At 42.7% G+C, this 26410-nt stretch overlaps 2 protein-coding genes across 3 annotated transcripts; one reads left to right on the forward strand and one right to left on the reverse strand.

Moving 5' to 3' along the window:
* Positions 1-1719: 1719 nt before the first annotated feature.
* Positions 1720-8978, reverse strand: sfxn3 (sideroflexin 3). Of its 2 annotated transcripts, none has more exons than XM_080507634.1 (11): positions 8895-8978; positions 7187-7355; positions 6828-6998; positions 5840-5938; positions 4919-4994; positions 4738-4823; positions 4466-4593; positions 3996-4045; positions 3816-3865; positions 3673-3720; positions 1720-3571 (listed from the first exon to the last, which is right to left on the reverse strand). In XM_080507634.1, exons 2-11 carry the CDS (start codon positions 7348-7350, stop codon positions 3475-3477), a joined length of 969 nt encoding a protein of 322 aa, XP_080363760.1. In that variant the 5' UTR covers positions 7351-7355; positions 8895-8978; the 3' UTR covers positions 1720-3474. The 2 variants fall into 2 exon arrangements, with proteins under 2 accessions (XP_080363760.1, XP_080363761.1); XM_080507635.1 differs by having other exon boundaries at positions 7187-7351; positions 8895-8968.
* Positions 8979-11149: 2171 nt separating this feature from the next.
* On the forward strand, positions 11150-25767 carry pdzd7a (PDZ domain containing 7a; the record flags this gene model as incomplete). Its single annotated transcript, XM_080507429.1, has 15 exons — positions 11150-11336; positions 11853-11990; positions 12151-12325; positions 13018-13194; positions 13751-13898; positions 15638-15698; positions 16304-16831; positions 18879-19034; positions 19351-19511; positions 20328-20419; positions 20512-20603; positions 20748-20816; positions 21975-22631; positions 22867-22967; positions 25591-25767. 15 exons carry the CDS (start codon positions 11150-11152, stop codon positions 25765-25767), a joined length of 2919 nt encoding a protein of 972 aa, XP_080363555.1.
* Between the last annotated feature and the right edge of the window lie 643 nt (positions 25768-26410).

The raw sequence follows: 26410 nt of genomic DNA on the forward strand, positions 1-26410 counted from the left end.
GCACAGCCCCGGTGGTGAATCCGAAGATTCCGCTCCTCAGCAGCTGTGCCAGACTTCATCTTTACTATGACGGCAGAAATATGATGTTAAGCCTGAATGTGTGTTGGGATTCACCCAACGCATCAGGCTCTATACTTTGCATTCGTCATGATGCTTTCGGACATTCCTGCAAATATGATGAGTTAAAGATGACCATGTCTATAAAATAACAATACTACCATTGCACAAAAGACAAATCTGGCATAAGAGAGGTCCAAATGATAAAGCTAAAAACAAACAAACAAACCCCCCCCCCCCCCCCCCGCTACACACGTATTCCTTCTATTAAAACCTTTGGCTAGATCTATGGGTGCGGCGCGTGAAGTCGTGAGCTGCATCAAAGTTTACAAATGTGTTTCAACTTCAAATCCTTCAGTTTTGTTCTTGACATTTTATTCTGTGTTGTGAAATCAGAAAGAGAGAAAAAAAAAAGCACACACACACACACACACAAAAAAGCTTATTATAAAGCTGTATGGTTATGAGCAACAAAAGGTGCTGGACTGCCAACGATTAACATAATGTGCAGTAGCGTTCAACATCGTCCAGCACGATAAACAATCACAATCTTCATTATATACGTTTAAAATTCCCCATTTAGGCGGCGACACGAATCCAGCTAACGTCGACAGCAGCGTAGCAGAAGGTTAAATAGTGCAGTTTCACCCTCAGCAGGAAAACACCCCGAACACGACACACAACATCGACCATCAGCACAGGCGCAGGAAACAGGTCTCCTACATGATCACTGCAAGGTTTCCAAAATAAACTGCCGACACTGAAACACTGTCCGGCAGTGCATGTGACTAGGAGTCGACGTGCGGGTCAAACACTCGGAGACAAAGAGACTTCAAGAGGACTTTCTCTTGGCTTTTACGTAGATAAAACAAGAGGGGAGTACTAGTAAGGAAAGGTGAGTAAACAAACAGCTTCCATCTAAAACAAGACGTGGCACAACATTACACAAACACAAGGATGCTTCGAAGAGTTTCAGGTGGTGACAATCTTCCTAAAGTGCCGTTTTATTAAATCGGTTAAAACTTTAGGATCATAAATGACCACGATCACTGTGTTCATCTGTGCAGGAGTCCATTCTTGTGCAAGTAGTTACAGTCCCTTAGAAGAATATATATATATATATATATATGAAGTGAACAAACTGGAAATGCAGTGGGTAAAATGCAGCTATTGAAAAGATATTTAAAGCTCATCCAACATTAATGCATGTTAAAACAAGTGTGTTGCCAAGACATTTTCCAGATGTTCATTCTACTGGAGCCATACTGAACCATTTACAGAGTTTCTCCTCCAATAAAGTGGTATCGGAGGTGGATAGGTGCTCAAATGTTTCTTTTTCTGCTTTCAATGATTTATCATGTGTATGATACATGTAGAAATGTACTGCGTGATGGGTGTGATCATATTGTACACAATCTTACTGTGGAGTATAAACCAACACACACAAAACATCGCTTCACACAAACACCAAATGATTCTTTTAAACTCTGACTTCTCTGATCGGAGAATTAATTAGCCCGAAAGCAAGAGGAGCCTTTACTCATTTAAAATTAAATTCCCTCCCGTAACACGAGCAGCTGGAAGTATTGTCCAGAGCATGGACACGGGTTAAAAACTCTTAAATTCCCTCATGCATATGTACTCAATAATATATATATATATATACTGTTTTTTTTTTTTTTTTTTTAATTCTAATAAATATATCCAAGAAAAATATACTTATTTTTACACGCTGGGATAAATTCAACTAATCCACCATCACAATCTAACTACACTGGACCGACGTGTGTTTGAGAGCCAACAAGGTGAGAGAAGTCGATCCCTCGCCGTCAGTCCAACTGACCACTTCAAACAGAGCAACGACAAACACTGTGGACACAATGTCCCACGGTTTCCACTTTGACACGCAACACTGACTGCATTCGCTCGGTACAAGAGGACGTGAGCAGCTTAAAGCACGGCTTTGTGGGTGAAACCCTGTTCTTTCCCTACTTCAATCACCTGAGAACAACTTCCAGACCCCGCGGCTCATGAAAGGTCCAACAATGACGTTTAAGTCGGAGCTACAAAGGTTTGGACGTGACAACAGGACAAGCTCTTCCCTCCAGATAAGCAGAGTCTCCTGAAACGACCAAACCAGTTGATAACAAGCTGCCACAGTACGTACATTCACCTTGGTAAAACCACACTTGTCGAAGTTCACTGATGTACTCATGGCTTTGCAGCATTATGTCAATATATAGTTTATAACCATAAAACGCGAGCACCTAAATACCTGGTCCAACAATACAATGGGGCTTAAGTACACTTACAGGAGAGTCGAGGAATAATAGAAACTGCACCAGGTAACGAAAGCCAGGGTACAACAAAACCCAAACGGACTGTTTGGAGCTATTTAATATACTTCTCTTTTTCTAGTGATGAAAGTTTAACTTACGGTAGTCGACGTGTCAGTTAAACAAAAAGAAACGACTGCAACAGCAAAGCAACAACAGGAAAAAGCAGATCCACAAGGCAAAAAAGAAAGAAAGGGGAAAAAAAAACATTTGTTACATTCAGAAGCGATCACATACACGACTTACAAGCCTCAACATTTGTCCAAACATTGAACGCTGAATGTAACTTTAAACCAGTAACTTCCTGACTGCTGTCAAATACACAGCTCTGACCGGAGGAAGACAAGAAACACGGCACGAAACGATTAAAAAAACCAAAACGAAAATCTTTTTCTCTAAAGGAGTGCAGAGAGGTTTATCAGTGTTGTTTCATTAGAGGGAATTTTCTTTCTCAAATTATCACCGTCTCCCACTGTGAGCATTGCTGCAACTTCATGTAGTTAATTAAAACAAACAAACAAACAAAAAAAAAACACCTATGCATTAGTCTCCCAGAAACAAGAGAATCTGCATAAATGCATTTTGTTGTGCCCTCCCATGTGTGCACAAAAAAAAAAAAAAAAAGAAGTCTGAGTATATTCACCCATTAGGCACACTGGTTCAATCTTCTGTGATTCAGTAGAATAACTCGACTATGTTTAAAAATACTGTCACTTGTTATCTGTTGACTGAATATCTTAAACCACTTTTTAGTTTTACTTTTTAAGGTAAATGCATCCATTGTGTTTACTAACTGGGAAGAGGAGCTGCTAAATAGATGTAAAGTAGTGTTTATATCAGCAATAAAATATCACCTATAACGTTCTTTCCTTTACTACTGTGAAAACATCAAGAGGTGTACATGTTACCTAATAGTCACTTTTCCAATAAAGAGTTAAACAACTCAATCAGAACTACACACTTAAAAATAAAGTAACTGAATGTTGTCAGAGCTGCTGTACTGCATCACTTCAGATTGTACCAGTGAACCTAACAAAGGGGTCAGTATGTCTTGTGCATATGTGGGACGTGCAGGCGGCTCCTACAGGCCCTTGTTGAAGTACACCACCGTTGTGTTGGGGCTGCTCTGTCGTATCCTCTCCTGCAGGTCGGCCTCCAGCCCGCTCACACTCATAGAGCTGCAAAGAAGTGGCAGGTTGTGACCGAACTGCTCACTCATCCCACAAGAGAAAACACTTCCTGGATTATTATGTGTGATTCAAAATGCTGCTGCTGGTACCTTTTCTGAGGGAAGAGGGCGCAACACAGAGGCGTCGCGAACACCAGGCTGCAATAAGAAAGAGACAGATGCTCGCTGGTACCTTTTGAGTGCAGACTGATTGATAAATACGCAACGGGAACATACGCGTGTGTGTCACTTACCACAGACCGACGAGCCCCACCTGGACTGGAGCGTTGAGTATCGGGAATCGCTGCAGACCAACAAGCAGACGTCAGAGAAAACACCCAAACGGGGAAGTTGACATGTTTGTCCACACGGACGTCAGCACTCAGTGAATGCATGTGGCAGAACTCGATGAATGAAGGCTGCAGTGTTCTCACCTTCATGAAAGCTCTCTTCTCCAGGGCATTCATTATAACAGGTGGGATGGCTAGAAAGAAAAACACACACACAGACACACACATATATATATATATAGGGTGGATAAGATCTTCTGCTTTATAGCCAAGATAAAAGATGAAACATCCGACTGAATCAGTAAATACGACTCAAAACTTTTTGTTGCAAACCTGTGGTCATCGGACTGATCCAAGTGTGGATTGCAGACTGAGCTGTAGAGTTATGTCTGATTTACATTTGTTGAGATGCGCCTGCATGTTATATTTTGCTGTAGCAGTAAAATGCACAGGGGAACGCCGACCAAAAGGCCACACAACGTTACTGAAACGCTACAAGAACGCTTTGGGAAACTCAAAATGACTTTCTCATGGTTCATAAGTGACTTTTCTCACACTGTTCTCGTTCCATAAATAAATATCATCGATCCATTATGAATGAAGATAAACTTTACCCATTGCAGGCACGGCCATGCCGATCCTGGACACCACCACCTGCATGATGGCCTGCTGAGCAGCATTGGCAGACTCTCCTAACCGGTTGTCGTTCTCATCAGAAATTGGAATACCGTACTTCAGCTCCCTGGAAGACGGAACAACAGGCTTGCAAAAATCTCTGGACTTACTTACCTAAGCTGTAATAAACTGTAGCAGCTGTCGCAATTCATATAAAAAGCGCCTGAGGGAACAGAGCGGAGGTCGCCGATCAATATCTTGGTGGCCTCACCTCTGTCTCATGAAGGGAATGTTGATACAGTTAGCAGCAGCAACAGCAGCGAAAGGAACAAACCGGCTGATGATCGGAGGGAGACGCTGCAGAGACGGGACATGTTCAGTTGACCGGCGTCGCCACTCAAATCAGCGTATCTGCTGATGGTTACTTCAGGTGTGTGATCCACAGGTATTACCTGAGCGAGAGACTTGAGTCCCAGGGCCGTGACCACAGCTCCTGTCGTGGCACTGACGTAGGCGGCACCCAGCTGGCTGCAGGGGAGGCAGATGAGACGGGCACATGAAGTACCCACTTCCTCTTTCGGCGTTTTCACACGTTAGAAAGTTAACTCTATACTTCGGGCTGGTTCACACCAGGCATTGACATGCATTTCAACTGGACTGCTTTATTCATTTTATTTTACTTCACAAAAAAAGTGAGAAGGATCACTTCGAATGTATTTCAAGATGAAAGTGTTGTATTTGTTAAGTAGTTACAAATAAGGAAAATTTAAATGTGTATTTCAGGCAGATAGTTTGTTCTTATCATGTGTTTCAGGCCAACCACTTGAGTTCTGACTGTACTGTATTGTATCCATTGTTGCACCGAGACTTGAACGGCAATAAGAAAAACTTCAATCTCCAAAGTCTGACTGCAGAGACCAACAGGAGCAGACTCGTATAGATAAATGAGTGTTTGTGTGTTACGATGTCCATAGTTGCCAACGCTAAAACAAAAGTGAGTCAAGCTTTTGTTTTCATCAGGCTCAATATCAATATCAATATTCAAGTCACGTGTTTCACATCTCATTTGTATGTATAGGAAGTTGATTTGTGCAAATGTGGAATGTCAATGGTTTTCCTCAGAAAATTAATTTCTAACAATTTGCCGAAGGTGCATCGTTATGGCATCCACTGTGAGTACGTAGTCACAAGTACATAGTCACAAGTACATAGTGACGGTTTTCAATGTGATGGTCACATGAGGCCCAATATGCTGAACGGTGGAGTGAAATACCACCGTGAGGAAGAGAACAGCACGTTCCATTTACAGTTGCCGACTTAAAACAAGGGCAAGAAGGATCTGCAGGAGAATGGGAGTGAGAAATTCTTCCTACTTCACAGTCATGGGAGCGTCTCCACTGCGATTGGTATAGTTGACCACAGCGTTGAACGACTGGTTCACCCACTGCCAGAACACCACGGCTGGAGTCGTCCTGGAAACAACAACAACCACGTATTTGAGGAAGTGAGACGTGACACAGTGTTTCCAACGCCAGAGCGTGAAAAGGGGCCGACCAACATGCGGTTTCAGTCACAACTGTCTGCAGACTAAATATTGATGCATGCATACTCCTCTCACCTTTATTCACATTGTAGAGCGCAGAGTGTTAAATATCCCAAAGAAATGCTACAGAATGTAGATTTTATCAGTAAAGCGTTAGCGCCCTCTAGAGGTAGCCAACCAGAATAACATTGTGGCTGATAATCTGCTAAAGTAATAGAAATAATTGACAGGGGCTCAATGCATTGGGCAATGTATGAATTAAAATGTGCAAAGATAATGAACTACAATCAAAGTGTTTTTGAACCTATTTTTGTGGCGAGAACAAATTAAAATGTTGGTTTATTTTTTATTTCAAATTGTATATTATATATTACAACTTTTTGAGTATATGAGCCCGGTGACACTACCGAGTTTTTGTATTTTACACTTGACGATGAAACACTTTTTGCGCCCAGTATTTAGTAGAAAAAAATAACAAAATATAGAAGTATTATTACACATAATATTGTCAAGGCGTTTGTACACATCTATCAAAATAATTAAAATATTGATTAAAGCAGTTTTTGCAGTTTCAGGTCAGAGCAGAGTGAGTTTCCAGTATTAAGCAGTGAGAGTGACATTTTTCTATTCTTTAAGAGGATTTTCACGCAGTGCAGGGATTAAAATAAAAAATTGTATGCATTGCTGTATTACGGTCACCTTCACAATCATGTCATAACTAACAATTTCAGCCATCCCATTGTGTATTACATGTTCACACATATTTCTGGAGAAATGAGTAGACGGTGGTGGGCGGCGGCCCGGAGCCAGAGCTGTACCTGTAGAAGGTGAGCATGCAGCCCGTGATGGTCATGTTCATGGGCACCTGAGCAGACATCCGACCGATCACGAACATCTTCTCCCCCGTGTCGGGGTGGAAGGCAGAGTCGTAGATGTATTTGGCTCTCCAGAGTTGGTCCTCTGTCAGGCCAGGCCTCACAATCCCAGCTCTGAAATAAATAAAAAAAAACAGACCCCACATATTGTATAATGTACATAAACGTTGACACGTAGATTAGAAAAAAAAAAAAAAAAAGATGTTGCTACTTTATCTTGCACTGCAATTAGTAGTTGACCAAACACATCTATGCAGATTGATTCTCCCAGAGCATTTCGTCCAGGTCTCCTGATGGTGTACCTGTAATTCTCTACAATCACTTTGGACTCTTCCAGAGTCTCAGAGGACAGCAGGACGTTCCTCGGATCTGTGACTGTGAAGAAGTGCTGGGCGCGCCCCATGAATGTGCCTTGGTCCCATCTCGCTTCCTTGATGTTTATATCCCGGGACAGCTCTCCAGACATCCTGCCTTTAAGAGACCAGAAATGGTATATATAGTTATATTCTAACTTTGTAAGCATTTTATGTTTTTACACTCGACGCTGTTTTGCTTTTGGTGCCCTGCAAAGTAGTAACAGCAAATACATACACTACACACCAAAGTATGTTAGAACAGCCACAATGGAAACTTTTTCTTCAGTCGTATGGTGAAAGTCACTGCATGGCCATCCAGACACAGGAGATAGCTTTTTTTTTTTTTTTTAAACCTTCGAGAGAATCACAATCCTTTCAGACAGTTTCAGATTGCTAACTTGTTTGTACCGCCACGTGTACTCTACAGATTACAAACGTATAGTATTGCTCAACAAACTTTCTTCTCAGTAATCCTTCAGACTCAAAGAGGTGGCTGGTTGATCATATCACTGAGCGGTGTGAGTAACACTTGCACTCTGCAATTTGCTGTTGTTCTTTTTTTAATGCCTTAAACACCAAGGATTTATTAGCTTGGCATGGGTCCAGCATAGTTGCCTCAGGCCAGAATAAAATGAACTGTGATGTTTTACATTCTGTAAAGGTTCCCTTTGTTACCGACAAGCCCACATGATTGTATTCATGAATGATTGAACTAAAGCTTCAAGCCAAACAAGGTCATTGGTGATTGCATTGAATAATATAACCACGGTATATAAGGCATTGATCATACTATAGCAGCAGCAAAGAAAATGACTACCGTCATAATAATGAGACGATATCAGCCAGCACACACTTTTATGATCACTTCTTAATACATAACTATACATAATAACCTATTTATCATAGCATGTCTTCATCTTTATACAGACACACGGGTGCAGCCTATTTATTTGTTTATTTATTGATCTGGGGATATTTAGCGTCACGGTTCAGGGAATGTTTAGGCCAGAATTGAATAATACACTGGCGGTGTACAAACCTTTGTTTTGTTCTTATCTTAACAAGCTGTACACACCGACGACATAAATCTGCAACATGCTGATACATTAACCGACAGATAGCGAGCAGCCAAGGACAAACAAGCCACAAAGTCAATAACCTCACACTCTGTAGGTGTACCAGCTAGCAGCACGGGCTCAGGGACGATTGGTGTCTCGGTGTAATTATCTGATCAAACAAACAGTGGGGCACACGGACACACGCAACCAGCACAGGGTGACAGATGGAGCGGATAGTCACGACAGCCTGCGCCGGCTCCTGACAACAAGACACCGGCTAACACGAGTAGCATGCTAGCAAGGAGTTGCATCGTTTCCCACATTCCGGAACACTGATTAAAGACACACAAGAGTGTTCAGCCGCATGTAACCCAGTGAGACTCAAATGCGCTCAACAAACAAAATACCAAACAGCTGTTTAAAAGAGACCGATAACTTCACAAAGTAACGCGGGCTGGCCAGGTAGTGCCTAGCTGCTATGCTAACACTTCAGTTCACGCTGCAAAGGCTCGAAACGAGAACGAGCTGAAGTTAGCTTCGTTGGATTTGGCCTTAACGCGGTTAAATGAGTAAAGTCGAACTGTTCAAACACGTACCTGCTATGTTTTCTTTATTTATTGGTAAATGTATGACCTCTGAATATCACAGCACCACTGGGTGGACCTATGCTACATTCACGGGCTCAAAGAATTGTCGTAAAATACACTACCAGTGAGAGGGGGGGGGGCACATGGAAAAATCACTCCCTCTGTACTTACTTCTGCGTTTCTGTGCACGCCACCTTAGTTATATTTAAGATAAATGGCTTGAGAGTTGACCAGACGACGCATATTAGCAATTCCTACAAGGAGAGTATGCTTCAGAAAAAGATAGAAAAATATGACTTTCAGTTTCACTACAATTTGACTTAAGGCTTGCCAGAAAAAATGTGCAAAACCATTTAGGATCGCCACAGCCTCAGGAATATTCTCAAAAAGTGTATACTGTTAAAGTGATAAAAATGTAAATGTTCGTTTCGTGCACTTTAAAAAACAATAACACAAGCAATAGTTATGTGATTTTCAGACGTCAGAGTTTTTGTAGAGTCAGTGAAGGCAGCACTGCGGGGCGGTGTGAGTCACGGAAGATGTGAGTTGTTGGAGAGCTCGAGGCGTGGGAGGAGAGCAGCACGTGATTGGTCCAAACATCAACTGACTGCCAAACCTGCGGCCGGTGAGCCAAACCGGGCCTCAAGGGGCCCAAATCCGACCCGAGATCAGCTTGAAAAGCGTAAAGGAGATAGAACCTATTAAAACAAAGGTTGACCTGGTCCTTTTTTCTTCAAAGTGTCTATGTATTACTATGATTATTATGATTAATCAACTTTATTCATATAGCACTTTTTTATACAATCAATGTAATAAAAGGTGCTTAAGATGATTTGAAAACAGTGCAAAGATACAATGATAGAGCATTAAGAAACAAATGAACACACACACATGCAGACATGTGAATATATATGAAGACATACCACTAGGCATTGTTATTATTATTAAAAATAATGAAAAAGAATAAGAATAATACATATTTCCATACAGGCAAACTATACGACATAAGTAACAAGAGGTACACTTACATTCACAAGCGAAAATATATTGGCTATTAGAACTTAAGTCACCAGATTAGTTTCTCTCGGCAGTGACAGGTTTGCCCACCAGAGGGCGGTGTTTACTCACCCCACTATTAACCTGAGTCCCTCGAGGGGCCACAGCTCAGTGTTTCTTCACCTCTCTGCAGTTTTCACCTAAAATATGGATGGACTTCATCATCGTAGTATTAAACAGGTTTTCACCAAAAAGACACGCTGTGTCAGAGTCAACCAGGTCTTGCTTTAATATTAGTGTACTTGATGATGAGTGTACAGCTGCAGGGGATTATGTAAAAGGCTTATACCTGGAGAAGCACTGAGGTCGCACTAATGCTCCGGAGTTGTCCGCTAATGCGCCAGGGGGCCGCGCAACGTGGACGCAGCAGGTAAAACACGCCGTGCTTTGTTCACTTTGTATCTGCAGGTTCGTGACGTTGTTTCGTGGTTCAGTGCGCTCATCAGGCACAAACTCACTGCGGCAGGTATTTCAGGTACAAAGGGGTCAACAGGTGATCCAGAAGTTTCGTGAGATAATAGTCGATGATGTTAATGCTAGGATACTCGTTTGAATAACATAAATCTATGAGAGGTCATTGTGAGTTCGTCTTGTTTTAAAAATATAGTGTTTAATTCCATTAGATGTCCCAGGTTGTGTTTGAATAGCTCTATATTATGTAGGTTTTATTAGCTCATATGCATCCCACATGACTCATGGCAGCATATTCTTCTCACAACAGATATCCATTTAATTAAACATGACCCGAGGGGAATCACCATGCACCACTGACTCCTCTGCAGACAGGCCTGGCCTCTCAGCGGAGGCAGAGGGAAACAGGCACCATGGACTACACCACCAAGTCACAGCCTGCGAGGGACACTAGTGGATTATGTTGGCCTTTTTTTGATCAAACAGATTCATCCCATCATGAGAAAAGAGTCCACTGTTCACTCATAGAGCTCAACATTTTACAGTCTTTCTATATTTTTAAACTTTTTTTAGAGCCTTAGAAATTATTTTCGTGGAGATACACCAAATGACTTTGTGAGTTACCTGCACCCATCGGGACCATGTCGTTTATTTTATCCTCCAGGGTGGACCAGCAGATGCAAAAAAGTCAATTTCAGCTTTTCACACATCCTGGATTGCAACACGTCCGTCCTGTCAGCCGGCCACAGATGTTCTCCTGCCTGGATGACTGAGGGGATTGTTTCCAGAGACACGCCATGGCTCACTCCTCTCACTCCTGGAGGGAGATGACGAATGGAGGGGGGCACCCCCTCATCACTAATGGAGGCCAGAACGGGGGTTCCCACAGCACCGTGCGCTATATGGTGAAGAAGCAGCAGCGCCACAGATGCAGGTCCTCCTCGCCAATGGGCCGGGTCATTCTCATCAACGCACCTGTTGATGGTGAGGACTGGACACGGCAGTGGTTCTCTGTTACCATGGCAACACACACAGTGCCACTGGCAGCAGATTCCCCATCAGGACAGCCGGCGAGTCAGCCACAGATCCAAGTTGAGTTAAAGTTCACAGGAGCCAGTATACATACAGCATGTCCCCATATACTGCTCATATAGAAGCTGAAATTACATGTTCAGTAACTAATTAAGTCAGTTGACAGAATATAAGACAGCTGAAATGTCAAAATATCTGTGGTTCAAGATCCTAAAATGTGAATATTAATATTGTTTGAGTTTTCCTTACTTTTTGTAGAGTAAGTACTTCCTTTGATGAATCGGGACTAAAAAGTCTCATTGGATGATGGATGCCATACCTCTGTGCAAACCTTTGATTACCCCAAAGTGGCGTGATAGATGCTTTCAAAATAGATTCAGCAATAAACGACTATGACTTTTATCAAGAGATTCGGTCTATGCAGGATTTTGTGACAGGCCCACCCAAGTGTATTTCCTGTGCTTGCAGGAGGCGACGATAGTGAAGACATTCACACGGTGACAGTCGACAAGAGTCCTGACGGGCGTCTGGGTTTCAGCGTCCGTGGAGGTTCTGAACACGGACTCGGCATATTCGTCAGCAAGGTGGAGGATGACAGCTCTGCAGGTTAGAAACCAGTCTGAGAGTTTTCATGAGCCTGCTTATAAAATGTGTTGATCTTTGCACATCGCATTTTTCAGTTTTACTTATATCTGGTGTGTGGTCATCTGTTTACATGTGACATTTGCTTCAGTTCTGTCATGCTGAGTTCTACCTGTGTGTGCAGCGCAGGCCGGGTTGACTGTGGGCGATAAGCTGGTGGAGGTGAACGGGGTCAGCCTGGAGAGCATCACCATGAGTAGTGCTGTGAAGGTCCTGACGGGCAACAACAGGCTGAGGATGGTGGTGAGACGAGTGGGCAAGATTCCTGGCATCCGCTACTCTAAGGAGAAGACCACATGGTGAGGCAAAAAAAAAAAAATGCATGTTGGTTTTATTTGTATGGCACATCCATACATGTTTGCAAAGGAAAACTTAGTCTTATTGAATTCCTGGTAAATGTTGAAGGAGATGGACAAATGGATATGGGGTAATGGGCAACGGTGGCATTTCTGTTGCATTAAAGCAAGACAAACTGCGCCTGTGTGAGTTTTTAATGGAGGCTCTGGCTCCCTTCCTAAATGAGACGACAGGATTGTTAAGTAATTGGTCACTGTAATTCGGCTGCAGTCGTGAGTGCATGTGACCTGTCCAGAGTGCATCCTGTGCGAACCGCTCCCTGTCAGATGTGAAAGGTTCCAGCTCCCAGGGACTCCCACTCAGCTGAAGCTGGATGGGAGAACCTCATATTAGTATCGTATGAGTATGTGCTGGACATATTACGATGTAAAGTAGAGCCTACAACATTGTTACCTTCACCACTGACCTTTACGCGACTCCTGTTTTCTGTGGTCTTGTCACTTGGCTGCAGCTCACACTGGTTATCTTTCTTTTTGGATATACTGTATCTTGGTTTCATGTGGCAGCAGTGGATGGATTACTGCGGTGACCTTTATGGCTATGTGATGAACAGATACTGATGGGCCTGAGCTCAGTGGATAAAGGGAAAGCAGTATATTTGAATGTTTTCATCTGTGCGTATGTGTGTGTGCAGGGTGGACCTGATTCACAGGCGGATGGTGGTGGAGGAGAGCGGCCGTACACCATCAGAGGCCAGTTCGGACGGGGCTCTCCGCCGAATCGTGCACCTGTTCACCACGTCTGACGATTACTGTCTCGGCTTCAACATCAGAGGAGGCAAAGAGTTTGGACTGGGGATTTATGTCTCTAAGTATGACCCCTCCAAAAAAAAAAATCAAGATTCAAACATTCAGACCTTCAGGAAACTCTTGTTTTGTTTTGGGTTTTTTTTTTTTTTTTTTTACTTAAATTGGCAATTGGATTTAAAGAAAACAACAAAAAACAGTTCAATAAGAGTTGGCTCGCAGGTTTGTGCTCGTTGTGAAGTTGAGGTTCAGCAGTCATGCTGCAGTGTCCTTGGGCTACAAAGAAGTACAGCTCCCACATTAATTAAATATAACATCAAAATATCATTTGAAGTAGATCTTTTTTTCTGGTTTTGTGGTTGATCAAAGCAACCAGTTCTAAAATCAAATAGCTTTGTAGTGTCCTTGTGATGGTAATGAAAAATAATGTAACCTTGAAAACATTTAAAACAACTAATAACACAACAAAGGTATAAAAAAAAACCAAAAACTTTGGAATAATTATGAAATCTATCCTGATAGCTCATACCAAAATGAGAATGCATTCAGTTTGCTATTTCATGTTCTTTTCATCTATACATCTCCTGCCTGTTTGCATGTCTTTGCGCATCTTCTCTCCAGGTTGGACCCAGGTGGGCTTGCAGAGCAGCACGGTATCAAAATGGGCGATCAAATCCTCGCAGCCAACGGGGTCAACTTTGATGACGTTACCCACAGCAATGCAGTGGAGGTCCTAAAGAGCCACACACATGTCATGTTGACCATCAGGGTGAGAGGCAGTTTTACTCATAAACTCAAGATCAAATTGAAGTTGCACCGATCAATAGTCATTATTATTATTTTGTACATATGTTAAAAAAGTACAGTGGTATGACATTTCTTCATGTTATAATTCATCAAACTCACTGAGAGAAATGTTAGTGGCATGTAATGGTGAAACATGGTGATTGAGAAAGGAAAGAAGCCCAGCGTAGGTCTCCCAGCAGTTTACTCCAACCTCATACCTAATTACTACTTGTCTAACCCTACACTCGATGTCTCTCCCAAAAACACGTGTGAGCCTAATTGTCTACTGTTTTTTTTTTTCTGTAAATTTTAACCCCATGATCACATGAGTGACCCAGAGTGCAGTCAGGTGTGTGTCCCACCTGCATACAAAAATGGACACATACTGAAATGGGTTAGAAGTGTTTGGCAAAGGAGCCAAATATTTTCCCTCTTTTGTAATGAAAAGAGCTAAAGAAGAGTAAAGATTCAATTTATATTCACTCAGGTTCAAGTCTTAACAATTGAAGCTTAGAGTGCTGACACAATAATAAATGTGAGCTTGTTAAACAACACCAGCTCTCCTCAATGAGCCAGCACAGCAGAGCGGACAGCTGGCTTCCAGCCCTCGAATTCCTCGTGTGTGTCTGCCTGTGCTTGAATGTGTGCAGGGGCATGCCACTTAACCTGTGTCATTTTTAGATAAGGGGGGGGTTGTGTGTGTGTCTGTGTTGTGTTGCGTGTTTGAGCGTGCGCCTGTGAGCTGTCTTTGCTCACTAATGTTGCTGCGTGCTCATTTTACTCCTCTGATCTCAGGTTCCTCGTGTGAAAAACAGCCAGGGACAATGTTCATTATTCAAAGGCAGACTGGTATCAGGTTATAATCAACAGAAAACTTAATTTTATGGCTTTCTTCTGTCTATTTATGGGTCGGAACCAAACACAGCGGATTAAAGATGAATTATCATTATTATGTTTCCATACCTGAGGTTGTGAGGTTTTTATGGAGTGAAGTATGCTCCATTTGAGGGTTGGCTATTTATGGGTGAAACAATTCCATTAAATACAAGTGAGAGGTTTTTGTGCTTTCAGATGCTTATTGTTAAATTCCTGTTAAACCCAGAATAGAATTTACAATCCTTATTTTAACCTATGAAGCTCTTAACGACCAGGTTCCATCATGTCTTAAAGAACAGTTAGTGCCATACTACCCCAGCAGAACACTTAGTTCTCAGAGTGCTGCTTACTGGAGGCTCCTCGGTTTTCTGAAAGTAGAATGGGAGGCAGAGCTTTCAGCTAACACAGTATCTACTTTTAAGGTTGGGCGTAGGAGTCTTTGATTTAATGGTTTATTATTCCGGCCACCCTGGTCCATTTTCTAGTGAAGCTGCTATAGATTAAGACTGCTGCAGGACCTTCGCATTTCTCTCCTGCAGTCTGTGCTCAGTCTCTTTTATAGTCTTTGCTCTCTCGCCCTCCTCTCTACCTTCCTGCAGGATCTCTCTGGAAGTTAGTGGTCTGACACTCCTGCCCCCATCCGTCTCCTTAAAGGCATCCTTGAGTAGCCAATAGAGATCGCACATATTTAGGAGAACCATGTTAAAACCCTCCATATCTGCTCATTGGATTTTTTTGGAGGCTCCTGCTTTTGTATATTCTCGAGCGCATGTGCCCACCAGCTTTGGAAACTGACCGCTTCAGGCTTTTGTTGATTTATTTTTTTCCATTTTTTCATTCTCGCAGGAAGCTGGTCGATACCCTGCATACAAAGAGATGGTGGCAGAGTATGGCTGGCTCGACAAACGTAGGTTTACCCCTTGAGACAAAAGAAAACACTGGGATGATTTAAAATCAAGTTCAGGACTTCAAAAGTAGTAAGATGTTTGCGCTCACTAAACAGATGAATTTAAACCAGCATAATGAAGACATTTTTACATTCTGCATTTAACAAAGTGAAATATTGGCTACTTGTCAACACTGTTATTTGGTTTCCTAACTTGATTTTCTTTTGTCACGTTTTCTTTTGATAACACTTGGGATTATTTCAGAGTGCTTGGATGCAGCTCAGTAGTCTGGAACGGGGCATGACCTGACATCTGGGTCAAGATGCAGAGTCATTTTAGAGTTTCAATAAGGAAAAAAAAAACCAAACAAAACAGAGGAAGTCTGGGTTCATGTTCTGTCTTTCAGAAGCTTAGAGGATTATCAGGTTATTAGGACACGCAGGTTATCATCGAAACAAAGCAGAGCTGGTAAAATAAGGAGATGAAGCTTTCGGGGCAAATCTTATTCACAGAGTAACCTAGTTTATATGTGCTGGGCCTACATATAAAAGTGGAAAGGTTTATTTAAATCATAATACTTTAAACACATGCTAATCACTATAGTAAAATGGGTTCTCCTCCCCAGTTGCCAATGGAGGCCCTGCACCATCATCACAGGGTTCAGACTCCAACTCATCTGCCTCGTCGTTGTCCTCCAGCACCCCTCTCAGCTCCCTCAGTGGTCTTTCCCAGGTCTTGTTTCCTCCTATCTTTGGCTCAGAGATGGTAGACGTTGCCATCTCTACAGAAGACCGCTCTCGACGTCCAAGCAGTGCTGAGCGCACCGCTAACACCGCCATACAGACCGACCCTCACACTCCAACTTACCGGGATCATCCCTCACATAACGGGTCGCACCCGGACAGGCCGGCGACCACAGAAACCAGCCGGACGGTGGGCGAGACGCTGCTGCTGAAGGACACGGTCATACGTGGGAAAGGGGAAGGGCCAAAAGAGATGGGAGGAGCTCGGGAGGGAGGACGAGGACGCACAAGGACACTGTCATCTGGAGACACGGAAGTAGAGAAGCACTCGCCTAAGACTGCAGCGCTGATGGCGCTGAGCAGGCCTCGGAAACCAATCAGACGATCCCAAAGCCATATCACTGTGTCAGGTGAGACCTGCAGGTTCAAACAGACAATGTCATATTTTCTTTGTAAATAATTGTATAAATAACAACGTGCACTGAGCATCATTCAAGCACTGAAACAACATTCCTCCCAAAGGGACAGGCTGTATCCTCACGCAAGGCTGCAATGACCCTCATGATTCAGTAATAAACAAACACACTTCAAAAAGCTTTTACACTTTTAACCCTACTTGATTTCATAAAGGTTTGTTTTGTAGCCTCTTGGATTAGCTCCATATTTTATTCAAACGAAGTCAAATTATTAGACTACTAGTGTACAAAATTATAACCTCGTATTTTTTTCAGTGACTGAGGATTCTAGGAGAAAAGGTCACAATCAGCATAACACGTTCAAAAGTTTGACATAGCAATCGATCTAAAAGATATTATCATATAATACAATGGAAAAGTTTATTTTTCCCATCATTTAATTTGAACAGTGGAACATTCATATATTAAATTTTTCTAACAAAAACTGAAATATTTCAAGCCTTGCCTAGCTTCTGAATCTTGCAAATCAATTAGATATTATAATTTAGTTTATATGTTACACTAAAATTACACATTTTGAATTGTGACGTGTTTGAGGTTTGCCAGTATGTTTTATGTGTGATTCAGTATGTTTCTGTATTAGCACTGGGTTTGTTTGATAAACAGTTGAAGACATGAAATCTGAGAGAATTCTCACCTTCATATATGTGTTTAAATTCCTCATATGTTACAAAGAGTGCAGTTTAGGAGGATACAGTACCAACAACTGTAAAAACTGTATCTTCCAGGAAATTGTAAGAGATTGATTTTTTTTTTCTTTTTTTCCTCCAAAATACTGTATGATTGCAGTTTTGTTGTTGTGGGAAGCGCACCAGTGATTCTCAGGGCCTAACTTCATATCCTATCATGTATGTTGGACTGAAGCTCTTGAAGGGGGCCACCAGGATTCTTTTTGCACTTTCACTCTGTTGTGTGATTTTTCATTAGAGTCATTGTCAGGAGCCTCACTTGAGGAATTTGACATTGCACAAACGCACCGTTGTCACTGCAGCTGCAGACAGAAGCTTCATTAATGTTGCAATAAGATCCACTTTCAAAGCCTTCTGAGATTTCTGTAGAACGTGCATTACTTTGTTAACCCCTTATCTCTTCATACCCCAGGAAGTACACATCTCTTGACACTGCGTGGATGATTTAAGCTCCTGACAGAATTTATCCAGGAGCATCAAGTTGACACAGGCTCATGATTAATTACCACATTTTGCTCTCACTTGTTGTACCTCTGTGAGAAATGAATAATAACAAGCACACGGGGAAATATCCATCCATGCCTTGGTGGTGCCGTTGAGTTATTAGCCTTTCTTTTTCAATTTATCCGGCTCTCTCACACCGCCAGGTCCTGGCGGGGGCTTGGGGCAGAACCGAGGGCTGATTGGACATTTGTTATGTAAGCAGGAGCACTTTACTGTAGTGCTCTCAATGGCAGGGGTTGTGTTCAGGTTAGCGTTGCTGCAATTCATCAGTACGACTGTGTTACTTTCCACAGTGGCAGATTTACTGCAGTGAACATAAGAGACGACTGGAAGAGAAATGAACAGCCTGTGCCCATAGCGGAGACCGTGTATCACCCAGTGTTATTGGTTAATGAATTATATTTTCAACACCACACGCAGATATGCCGAATGCTCTCATCTCACTGTGGGGCGGTACAAGATCTTCCTATGAACAAGATGTATAAATGCAACAAAGGTGATATGTCACCACCAGGGTTGTGCAGTTGTTGAAGAATTGTTATCATTACAAATCAAACACTGGTGAAATAAATCTTCATTTGTATATTGTCATATGCTATTCTTGTAATTTCAATACAATTCCAATTAAGCTGTGCCTTACTAAAGGTGTGTGAAGAAATTTGATCGGAGCGCTCAAACACAGTCATACATATAAAAGTTTGCGATATTTCACAGTGCTAAGATAGAAGAATCCGCCCACATTGATGACATTTATTTAGATAGAACCTTGTTTCTTGTTTCCTCAATAGAGGACAGAAAGAAAAAGACGAAGCATCAGAAGCAGAAGAGCCCAGCGGAGGGTAAAACCAGCCTGCAGCGCTCCAAAACCTTTGTCAACCTGTTGTTTAGGAAAGATCGTAAAGAGAAGAGCCGCTCCAAGTCATCATCCCACCATGCCGACAAAGGTGAGAGTGCAGTTCCTGTTCACACAATGAATGAATTTCTCAAGCGTTTTAAGTTTTAGGACACGTTTGAGGTAAAGGAAGCCTTCATCTGCCGATTCTATTTGGAGATATATACATAAAAGACAAAGTAATTAATTTCTCCTGTTACAAATATTCAACAAGTGTTATATTAAGGGATTCACTGGCAACTTCCCCCTCAAAAATTATTATTGTTCAGACTAAATTAGTCACCTGCATTGGAAGTGGGTGAAAGTCAAGTCATGCCATCTTCAGACCTTCTCATTTGCATAAGAAGTTTTTAATGTTAAAACCTTAGATAAGGAGCGGGGTCACTCAGTCCAGCTTCTGGCCTCTCCGAGGGAATCGCGGGCTGGCAGCCCGCTTCCCCGACCCGAGACTCTGCAACACGTTGAGGACATGGCCACAAAGCTGCTCAGCCAGGACGAAGTGGCGGCCGTGATGAGACACTGTCAGCGGGTGAGTTTTCTTCACTTGATGCCTTGACCACACATCAGTGTGTTTTTGAAACACCAGCTGGACCCCTTCAACGATTCAGCGTGCAGTATTGCAGCGGTTGCCGCCGAGTGCCTCCAAGTGATGGATGCATCTGGCAGCAGCTGTGACAAAAGACGGATTTGGCCCGTCATTTACGATTAGGATCAAACGTCAGTCTCCGTCTGATCCTTTTTGTCTTTCTCAGCCCACGTTGTTGCACTTGAACACGCTCAACGCCTTGACCAGCTCTTTGCATCACTTCAGTAGATGTCGGGTCCACTTAGGGCTCAGAGAGACTCACTTGTTAAAACAGTAATTAAACACCAAAGAGTGGAAACAAGCAGAGTGTGGCTGTTTTCCTGGGCATGTGGGACTGTAATGCAAATGCAGCATATCGGGAGAAAACTCACTCCTAGCTGTGAAAATGCACCTTGGCTCTTACTTTTCAGTGTCGGTGAAGTTTGACAATATGAACAAACAATCCATCTATCTTCTTCACCACTTAATAAGATTTAGGATTGTGTGGTGCTGGAGACAATCCAATGGGCAAAGGTAGGGCACACAGAAACGCCCTCAAGCCTGGAATCAAAAAGGCAATATGCTGCTGTGAGATGAGAGTGCTAACCACTATTCCTCAGTACCAAAGGACTTTCCAACTGTAAATAAGTAGTGCTACCAGCACATCTGAATGTAAATCTTCAGTGCAGATGTGTCTGTTTTCGGAGATTCAATAGCTGCTTCTTTGCTTCCTTTCTTATTTGAACCAACTTGAACCAACTCTTAAAATGTTTCTTTCAGTTTTTGTCTGACACCGTGATCGAGGATTTAGTTCGTCCCCTGCTGGCAATTTTGGACAGGCCAGAGAAACTGCTGCTTCTGAGAGAAATCAGGTAAGATACACAGTGTCTAGCACTCTTATATACTATGAGTATTTTTTTTCCCCCATTTGAATAAATCTGCCTGACACTGTGTTTTCCTGCAGAATGCTGATACCTACAGCTGAATTGGGCCGCTTTGACAGCATGGTGATGCCTTTTGAACTGGAGGCGTACGATATTCTCAAGAGCCGCTCACGTAAGCTGAGTGATTGTGCCTAAAATTAGTTAAAAGTTTTTATTCGTGAATAAAGTGCCTCATTTATATGATAGAAACAGCGAAGAACAAAGGGAAAATAACACGAGCAAAGAAATGTGTGCTGTCTTTTTTGCTTTTTTCCAGTACGTTCTCCAGCGCTGCGTTCGCCTCGGAGTGGAACCCCCCGCCGTCACCTCATCACCCCAATCCCAGGTAAACTGGCTTTATCTCTCTACCTCTTTTTAGACCTAATCTCTTTCTTCTGATTCTCCATCTGACTGCTGGATGGCTTTTCATTCGTTCCACAAAAATGTGAGATACAGAAGCAGCTTTATCCTGTCACCTTTGTCTCTCCTTTTCCTCCCTCACCTCACTCCTTCCCTGCCTCATCCCATATTCATAGGGTCGAGCTGAAACAGCTGCACACACACACAGTCTGTATCCTGTCCCCGGCATGCCGCTCACACAGGCCAACTCACCTCTTAACCTCATATAACACAGAAACACACACACCTCCACACACACACACACACACACACACACACACACACACACACACACACACACACACACACACACACACACACACACACACACACACACACACACACACACACACACACCACGAGGCACAGAATAGCTCGGGTTTCCCGTGCCTGTGCTGAAGCAGAGGCTTGTGTTACATCTCTGCGGCCCACAGAAAGGACTGAGACGTGCTGCGTTGGTATGTGTCACACTTAAACAATATGAAGATGCTTGGAGCATTTACTTCATTCAGGAGTCAATGAGATTCAATCAATACGTTCTCACTTTAGGCTAAATGCAGTCATATCACTTTCTCAGGCCAGGGTTCAGAAGGTCAGACTTTCACGGTTATGACAGGAAGCTGACTGGTCACAGCTGAGGCATCGGGGTGTTGTTGATAAAAAAGATTGTGGGCAATTTCAATGGTGCTATTGAAGAAATCCTAGGATAAAAGTATTTGCTGAGTTCAAGTGCAATTGCATACATTCAGAAATACTCAAAAATTGACTTGACAAAAATTGACTTCATTACTGAGATTATTTTTAAAAGTGTTACATAGACCCTTGGGTATTTGTGGCAAACTTCCAGGACTTTATGTTATCAGTGTGGAAAAAAGTGTTGTTGAGTAAAGATACTTGAAAACTCATTTACAGAATTGAAATGCAGTAACAAATTATTTATATTTTGCTTTATTGCTTATTGTAGGTAATTTAGTTTAAAAAGAATAAGCAAGTGTGATATTGAACTGCAGTAATCTCAGTATTTATATACAGAGTTCATCACATGAGTTTAAATGCCTTCTTTCACTGTCTACCTGATTAATTCACTCTTGGTATGTTTGTGCAGACTTCAGAGGCGGATTCTACCTTCAGCCTGCTCAGGACATGATGCAAAACCGACAGGTGATGGAGGAACTGGAAAAACTGCGTTTGTCTGGACGGCAGTCGGGACATCTGCCACCGTCCCGTGTGTTCACCCCTCTGCTGGACGTACCTGTGGACAGCTACATGACTTCCCCTGTGCGCTCCCGCTCCCTGAGCCCCTCTCCCAACCACAGCTTCCTGCTCACAGAATCACCACACAGCAGCCAACGTGGACACCAGCCTCGCCGCTCCCCGACCACGCGAGAGAACGGGTCCCAGCGGATCAGTGACGCCTCGCTGTTGGCCGTGTACGACCGCGGCGACGCGGCTCCTGAACGAGGGAGGTCAGCTATGAGGAATGGACACGGGAGAGCAAGGAGGGAGGGGAGTCCTGACAGTGTGGAGGCCAGACTGAGCCGACAGGAGGGCTACACGGAGGTCAGGGTGCATGTTCCCTCACAGCGTAGAGGGAGACCACCTCTGGCTGAGGTTTTTGATCCCCAGAGAGCGAGGAGCCCGTCCACTAGCAGAGAGATCAGTCACCAGATACAAAATGGTCACGGAGTACAAAGAACAACTTTGTTACCTGAAGAGTATGAAATCAGCACTTTGACCATCTCCAAGGCCAAGCAGTCACTAGGTAAATACAATATGAGTATTGCCTGTGTTCTGCACGGTAGTTTTGGAGGGTGTGTGTTTCATTTGTAATTAGGGGACCCCCTAATACATTTGCACAAAATTGTCTAATACAAAGTTAAAAGTTTTAATGTTAGCTGATGTAAACCATACAAAGTGTATGAATTAAAAAAGCTATGCAAATCTTGGCACATGATGCTGCTATACAATCATTCATAAGATTATGTTCTTATTTACAGGAATTAGCATCTCGGGAGGAATGGAGTCGAGGATTCAACCCATGATAAAGATTGAGAAAATCTTCCCAGGAGGTGCTGCGTCTACAAATGAGGCTCTAAGGGTGAGCATCAACAAATACAATAGTATAATAAATAAAGGTTTAGAAAATTTGGTTTAGTCACTAATACAGGGAAAGGTAATGATCCTTCACCTTGAACTCTGACATTAAACATGTTAAGCATGAACACACTTCTGTCATAAATATTGAAAATGATTTTAAAGCACATTGGGTGTCCGTCCTGGTTGAGAGGGATTGTAAGTACCTGTCAGGCTCTGTCCTGTGCTTATGAGTTGTTGGCACTATGAGTAAGTGTATCTGTGGCTGAGAAGTTGAAGGTGTGCAATGACGAGTGGAGAGGAGATTAGAAGCGGGCCATCTCGAGTAGCTCATCGCCTCCATTATTGATGAGGAACACGGATGCTGCTCTGCTAATGTATTGGTAATATATTGCCTGCATAGTAACAGCCATTGGCTGTTTTGTCCCGGTGCACTTAAACACAGATGGTGACTTACACTCATTCAATACAGGCCAATTCTTTAGGCTTAAAATAAGAGAAACGCCTCGTAAATCGAAGATTATTGAAAACAGCACCGCAAATGAGGCGTTAAAAGTGTTTGAAACTAAATGTACACCTGCAGTTGCAGGTTGTCAATTTATCAAAGTGGGTTTGTAGGCCGGTTTGGTTGCAAGCTATCGACTGACAGCTACTCAAGTCTAACTTCTGAATAGGGAGTGAAAAATCAAAGGGATCTAGTGTCTGTTCAACCTTTCAAATTTGAAGAAGTGCATGCGTGGATGCCAGCACTCACATTTACACAGGCACAGATACTTACTAATGCACCTGATCTTGCACGGGTGTCAGAAAAATACAACCAATGTACATTATATCACTTTCTAAGACAAAAGATTAGAACTGAAAGTTAGTTTAATCAGGTGCAACATATTGTCATCATATTGTAGAGATATTTCCGTGCACATGCTGCATAGCAAGGCTGAATAAAGACACAGATATGTGGCCACCTCCCCATGTCCTCTTCCTATCTGCTGCCTCCGCCTCACACCTCACTGTGAGGCTTATCAGCTTCTTGACTATCAGTGCTATTCCTCCCCTCTGTGCAAAGGGAACTGCAGCCAGCAGCTCGTCGTTAACATGAAACTCCTTGAACCCAGCTGGGACCAGTGTCTCCCGTTGATATACATGTAGAAGAAAAAGAGGTCATGTAAACACATACTTCTCATCAGTCTTCACTATCTGAATTTAAAGCTGAAATCTGAACAGAATAAGAGAAACGACAGTAAACATGTGAGGGGTTGTTGCTCTTAGGATGTTCAAATTTGATTTAAACATCTTAGAATACCGGAATAAGACACTTTCTATGATCTCGAGTGGAAAGAAAACGTGGCGGGGAAGGTTGCTGGTTTTTATGTTTGTGGGAGTGAGGGTGTTCATCAGTGTTTGGTTTTACTATAACAGATCAGAGTTCAGAAAGGGGATCTGTAGCCTTTCTTTGACACATCTTGCTCTAAACTGCTTGAACCATAGTCAGCAATTATATTGAATTTTTTCAGAGCTGAAAAATACTAATAAATATTACCCAAATAAGAGTAACAATCACTTTTTAGTTGTTGATGATCCATCAATAATATTAGTATAATGAGACAACAGTTGATATTTCATTTCAACAAAAAAAAAACCATCAGTGTTCCTTTCCTCAGCTGAAACATGTGGCTGGATTTACTGTATTTGGCTACACATCAAGTCATACAAGGGAATAGTAAATTTTAGAGGCCATGTTATTTTTGGACCATGATGCAGATTGGCGAGGAAAGCGGAAACCTCACAAATACTCTCCATATATGGGCGTAAAGAGGATGGGGCAGATTAGGTTGTGATCTATTTAATTCAGATAAATTACTTTTCAAAAATGAAAAAGCACTTTTTAATCTCCTTTTTGGTTAAATGGATCAAAATCTTTTGAATCTGTTGGCATGGGGGGCTTTGGGGTTATTCGGTGAACACGAGGCTATGAGTTGTAAGAAAACCTGTCGGGACAAACCTCCTCTTATACAAGCCATTTGCGTTTGAGCCACAATAGATGAAAACAGGCCGGAGCAAGGCAGAGGGGAAAATAATCTATTTGTGTCTAATGACTGGAAAGGAAAAGGAATAGGTACAACAATGGCCACCGGCCTTGCGAGTTTCTGTGTTGTGTTTCTAACCTTCACTGAGGTTGAGCACATTAGGCAGGTGTATCCTCTGCAAACGCTGATGACATCAGTGGAAGTTCCTCTCCTCGGGGCTCAGAAGATTTACCACTCGGTGCTCGCATCCTGCAGGAAGCAGCCTGCAAGTGGGTCGAACACTGTGTGTTTGCTTGTGTATGTATGTGCGTGTGTGCGTGCTCTTTCTGCAACAACCTTGTGCTGAAGGGGAAAGTTTATATGTGCAGTAGTGACAGCTTTCAGTGTGAATATATTAAAGTGAAGGGAGAGCCCCAATTCCCTGTGTCATAAATTGTGTTCTCACTGGGGAAAACCATCACTGCAGGTTTTTCAAAACTCAATATAAATGTCACGACTGTTACGAGAAACACATGCGCCTAAGACAAAAACCTTGTTAGCAATATCACTTTTAATTGTCCATCTTCTCTGTATCATTCTCCTTTTTCTATGTGTCTGCAGGCGGGATATGAGTTGCTGTCTGTGGACGGTGAGAGTCTGCAGGGGGCGACTCATCAGCACGCCGTGGATGTAATTCGTCACTCGTTCAGCAACAAAGCCAAAGACCCGATGGTTTTTGTGGTCAAGGTCCCTAAGGTCCTCACAACCCCTGCAGGCCCCAAGAGACCAGCTGACTAAACTTTGTGTGCCTCACAGCCGCACTGCTGCTCGGGCGTGAAGGGCGACCGAAACCTGCATCTCCCCCGGGACCAAATGATCTACAGGGGAGGAATTATGGGACAGGTAGAGCTTGACCCACAGTGCAGAGGAGGACCAAAGCCGCGACAAGGAGATATGAAAACAATAAGTGGAGCTGCTGCGTAGGACTATTCCAGTAGCAGATTTAGTGAGACAAGTATTGTTTTCAACAACTTTTTGCTACAAATGTTGCAATTATTTTTTTTTAGCAAATACGTTTCTTAAATGCAAATATTGCACATTGACTGGATTGAAAGTAATTGTCTGGATCTCTAAAAAGGTGTCTGAAGATGTACTGATGTGATTCACAAAAATCATTCTCAGTTGAAATTGTGCCACTGTTCAATATGTGGCAACCTTGCCGTGACCCTTTCGCATAGTTTGACTGTGGAATGAGTGGTCTGCCTTTTTAACTTGGACCGTCTCCGACCAGTAGCCCTGCAGACCTGCCAGAAGGAGATTACCCCAGTCTCCGTTATGAGATTTATAGATTTATACCCAGATTAAACTCCTGTATTATGTCAAAACTGATAGTTTGGGTTTAGTGGATGTCTGGGGAGGATTATTACAAATTGCTGCTCAG

Source organism: Blennius ocellaris (assembly GCF_963422515.1).
Source record: "Blennius ocellaris genome assembly, chromosome: 13".
Taxonomy (NCBI): Eukaryota; Metazoa; Chordata; class Actinopteri; order Blenniiformes; family Blenniidae; genus Blennius; species Blennius ocellaris.

Coding starts and splice junctions, on each gene's coding strand:
- sfxn3 (XM_080507634.1), bottom strand. CDS start 7,350: ATGTCTGGAGAGCTGTCCCGGGATATAAACATCAAGGAAGCGAGATGG. Junction 4,995..5,839: donor GACGCTCCCATGACTGTGAA/GTAGGAAGAATT, acceptor CCTCCCCTGCAG/CCAGCTGGGTGCCGCCTACG. Junction 3,866..3,995: donor AGAAGAGAGCTTTCATGAAG/GTGAGAACACTG, acceptor GTTGGTCTGCAG/CGATTCCCGATACTCAACGC.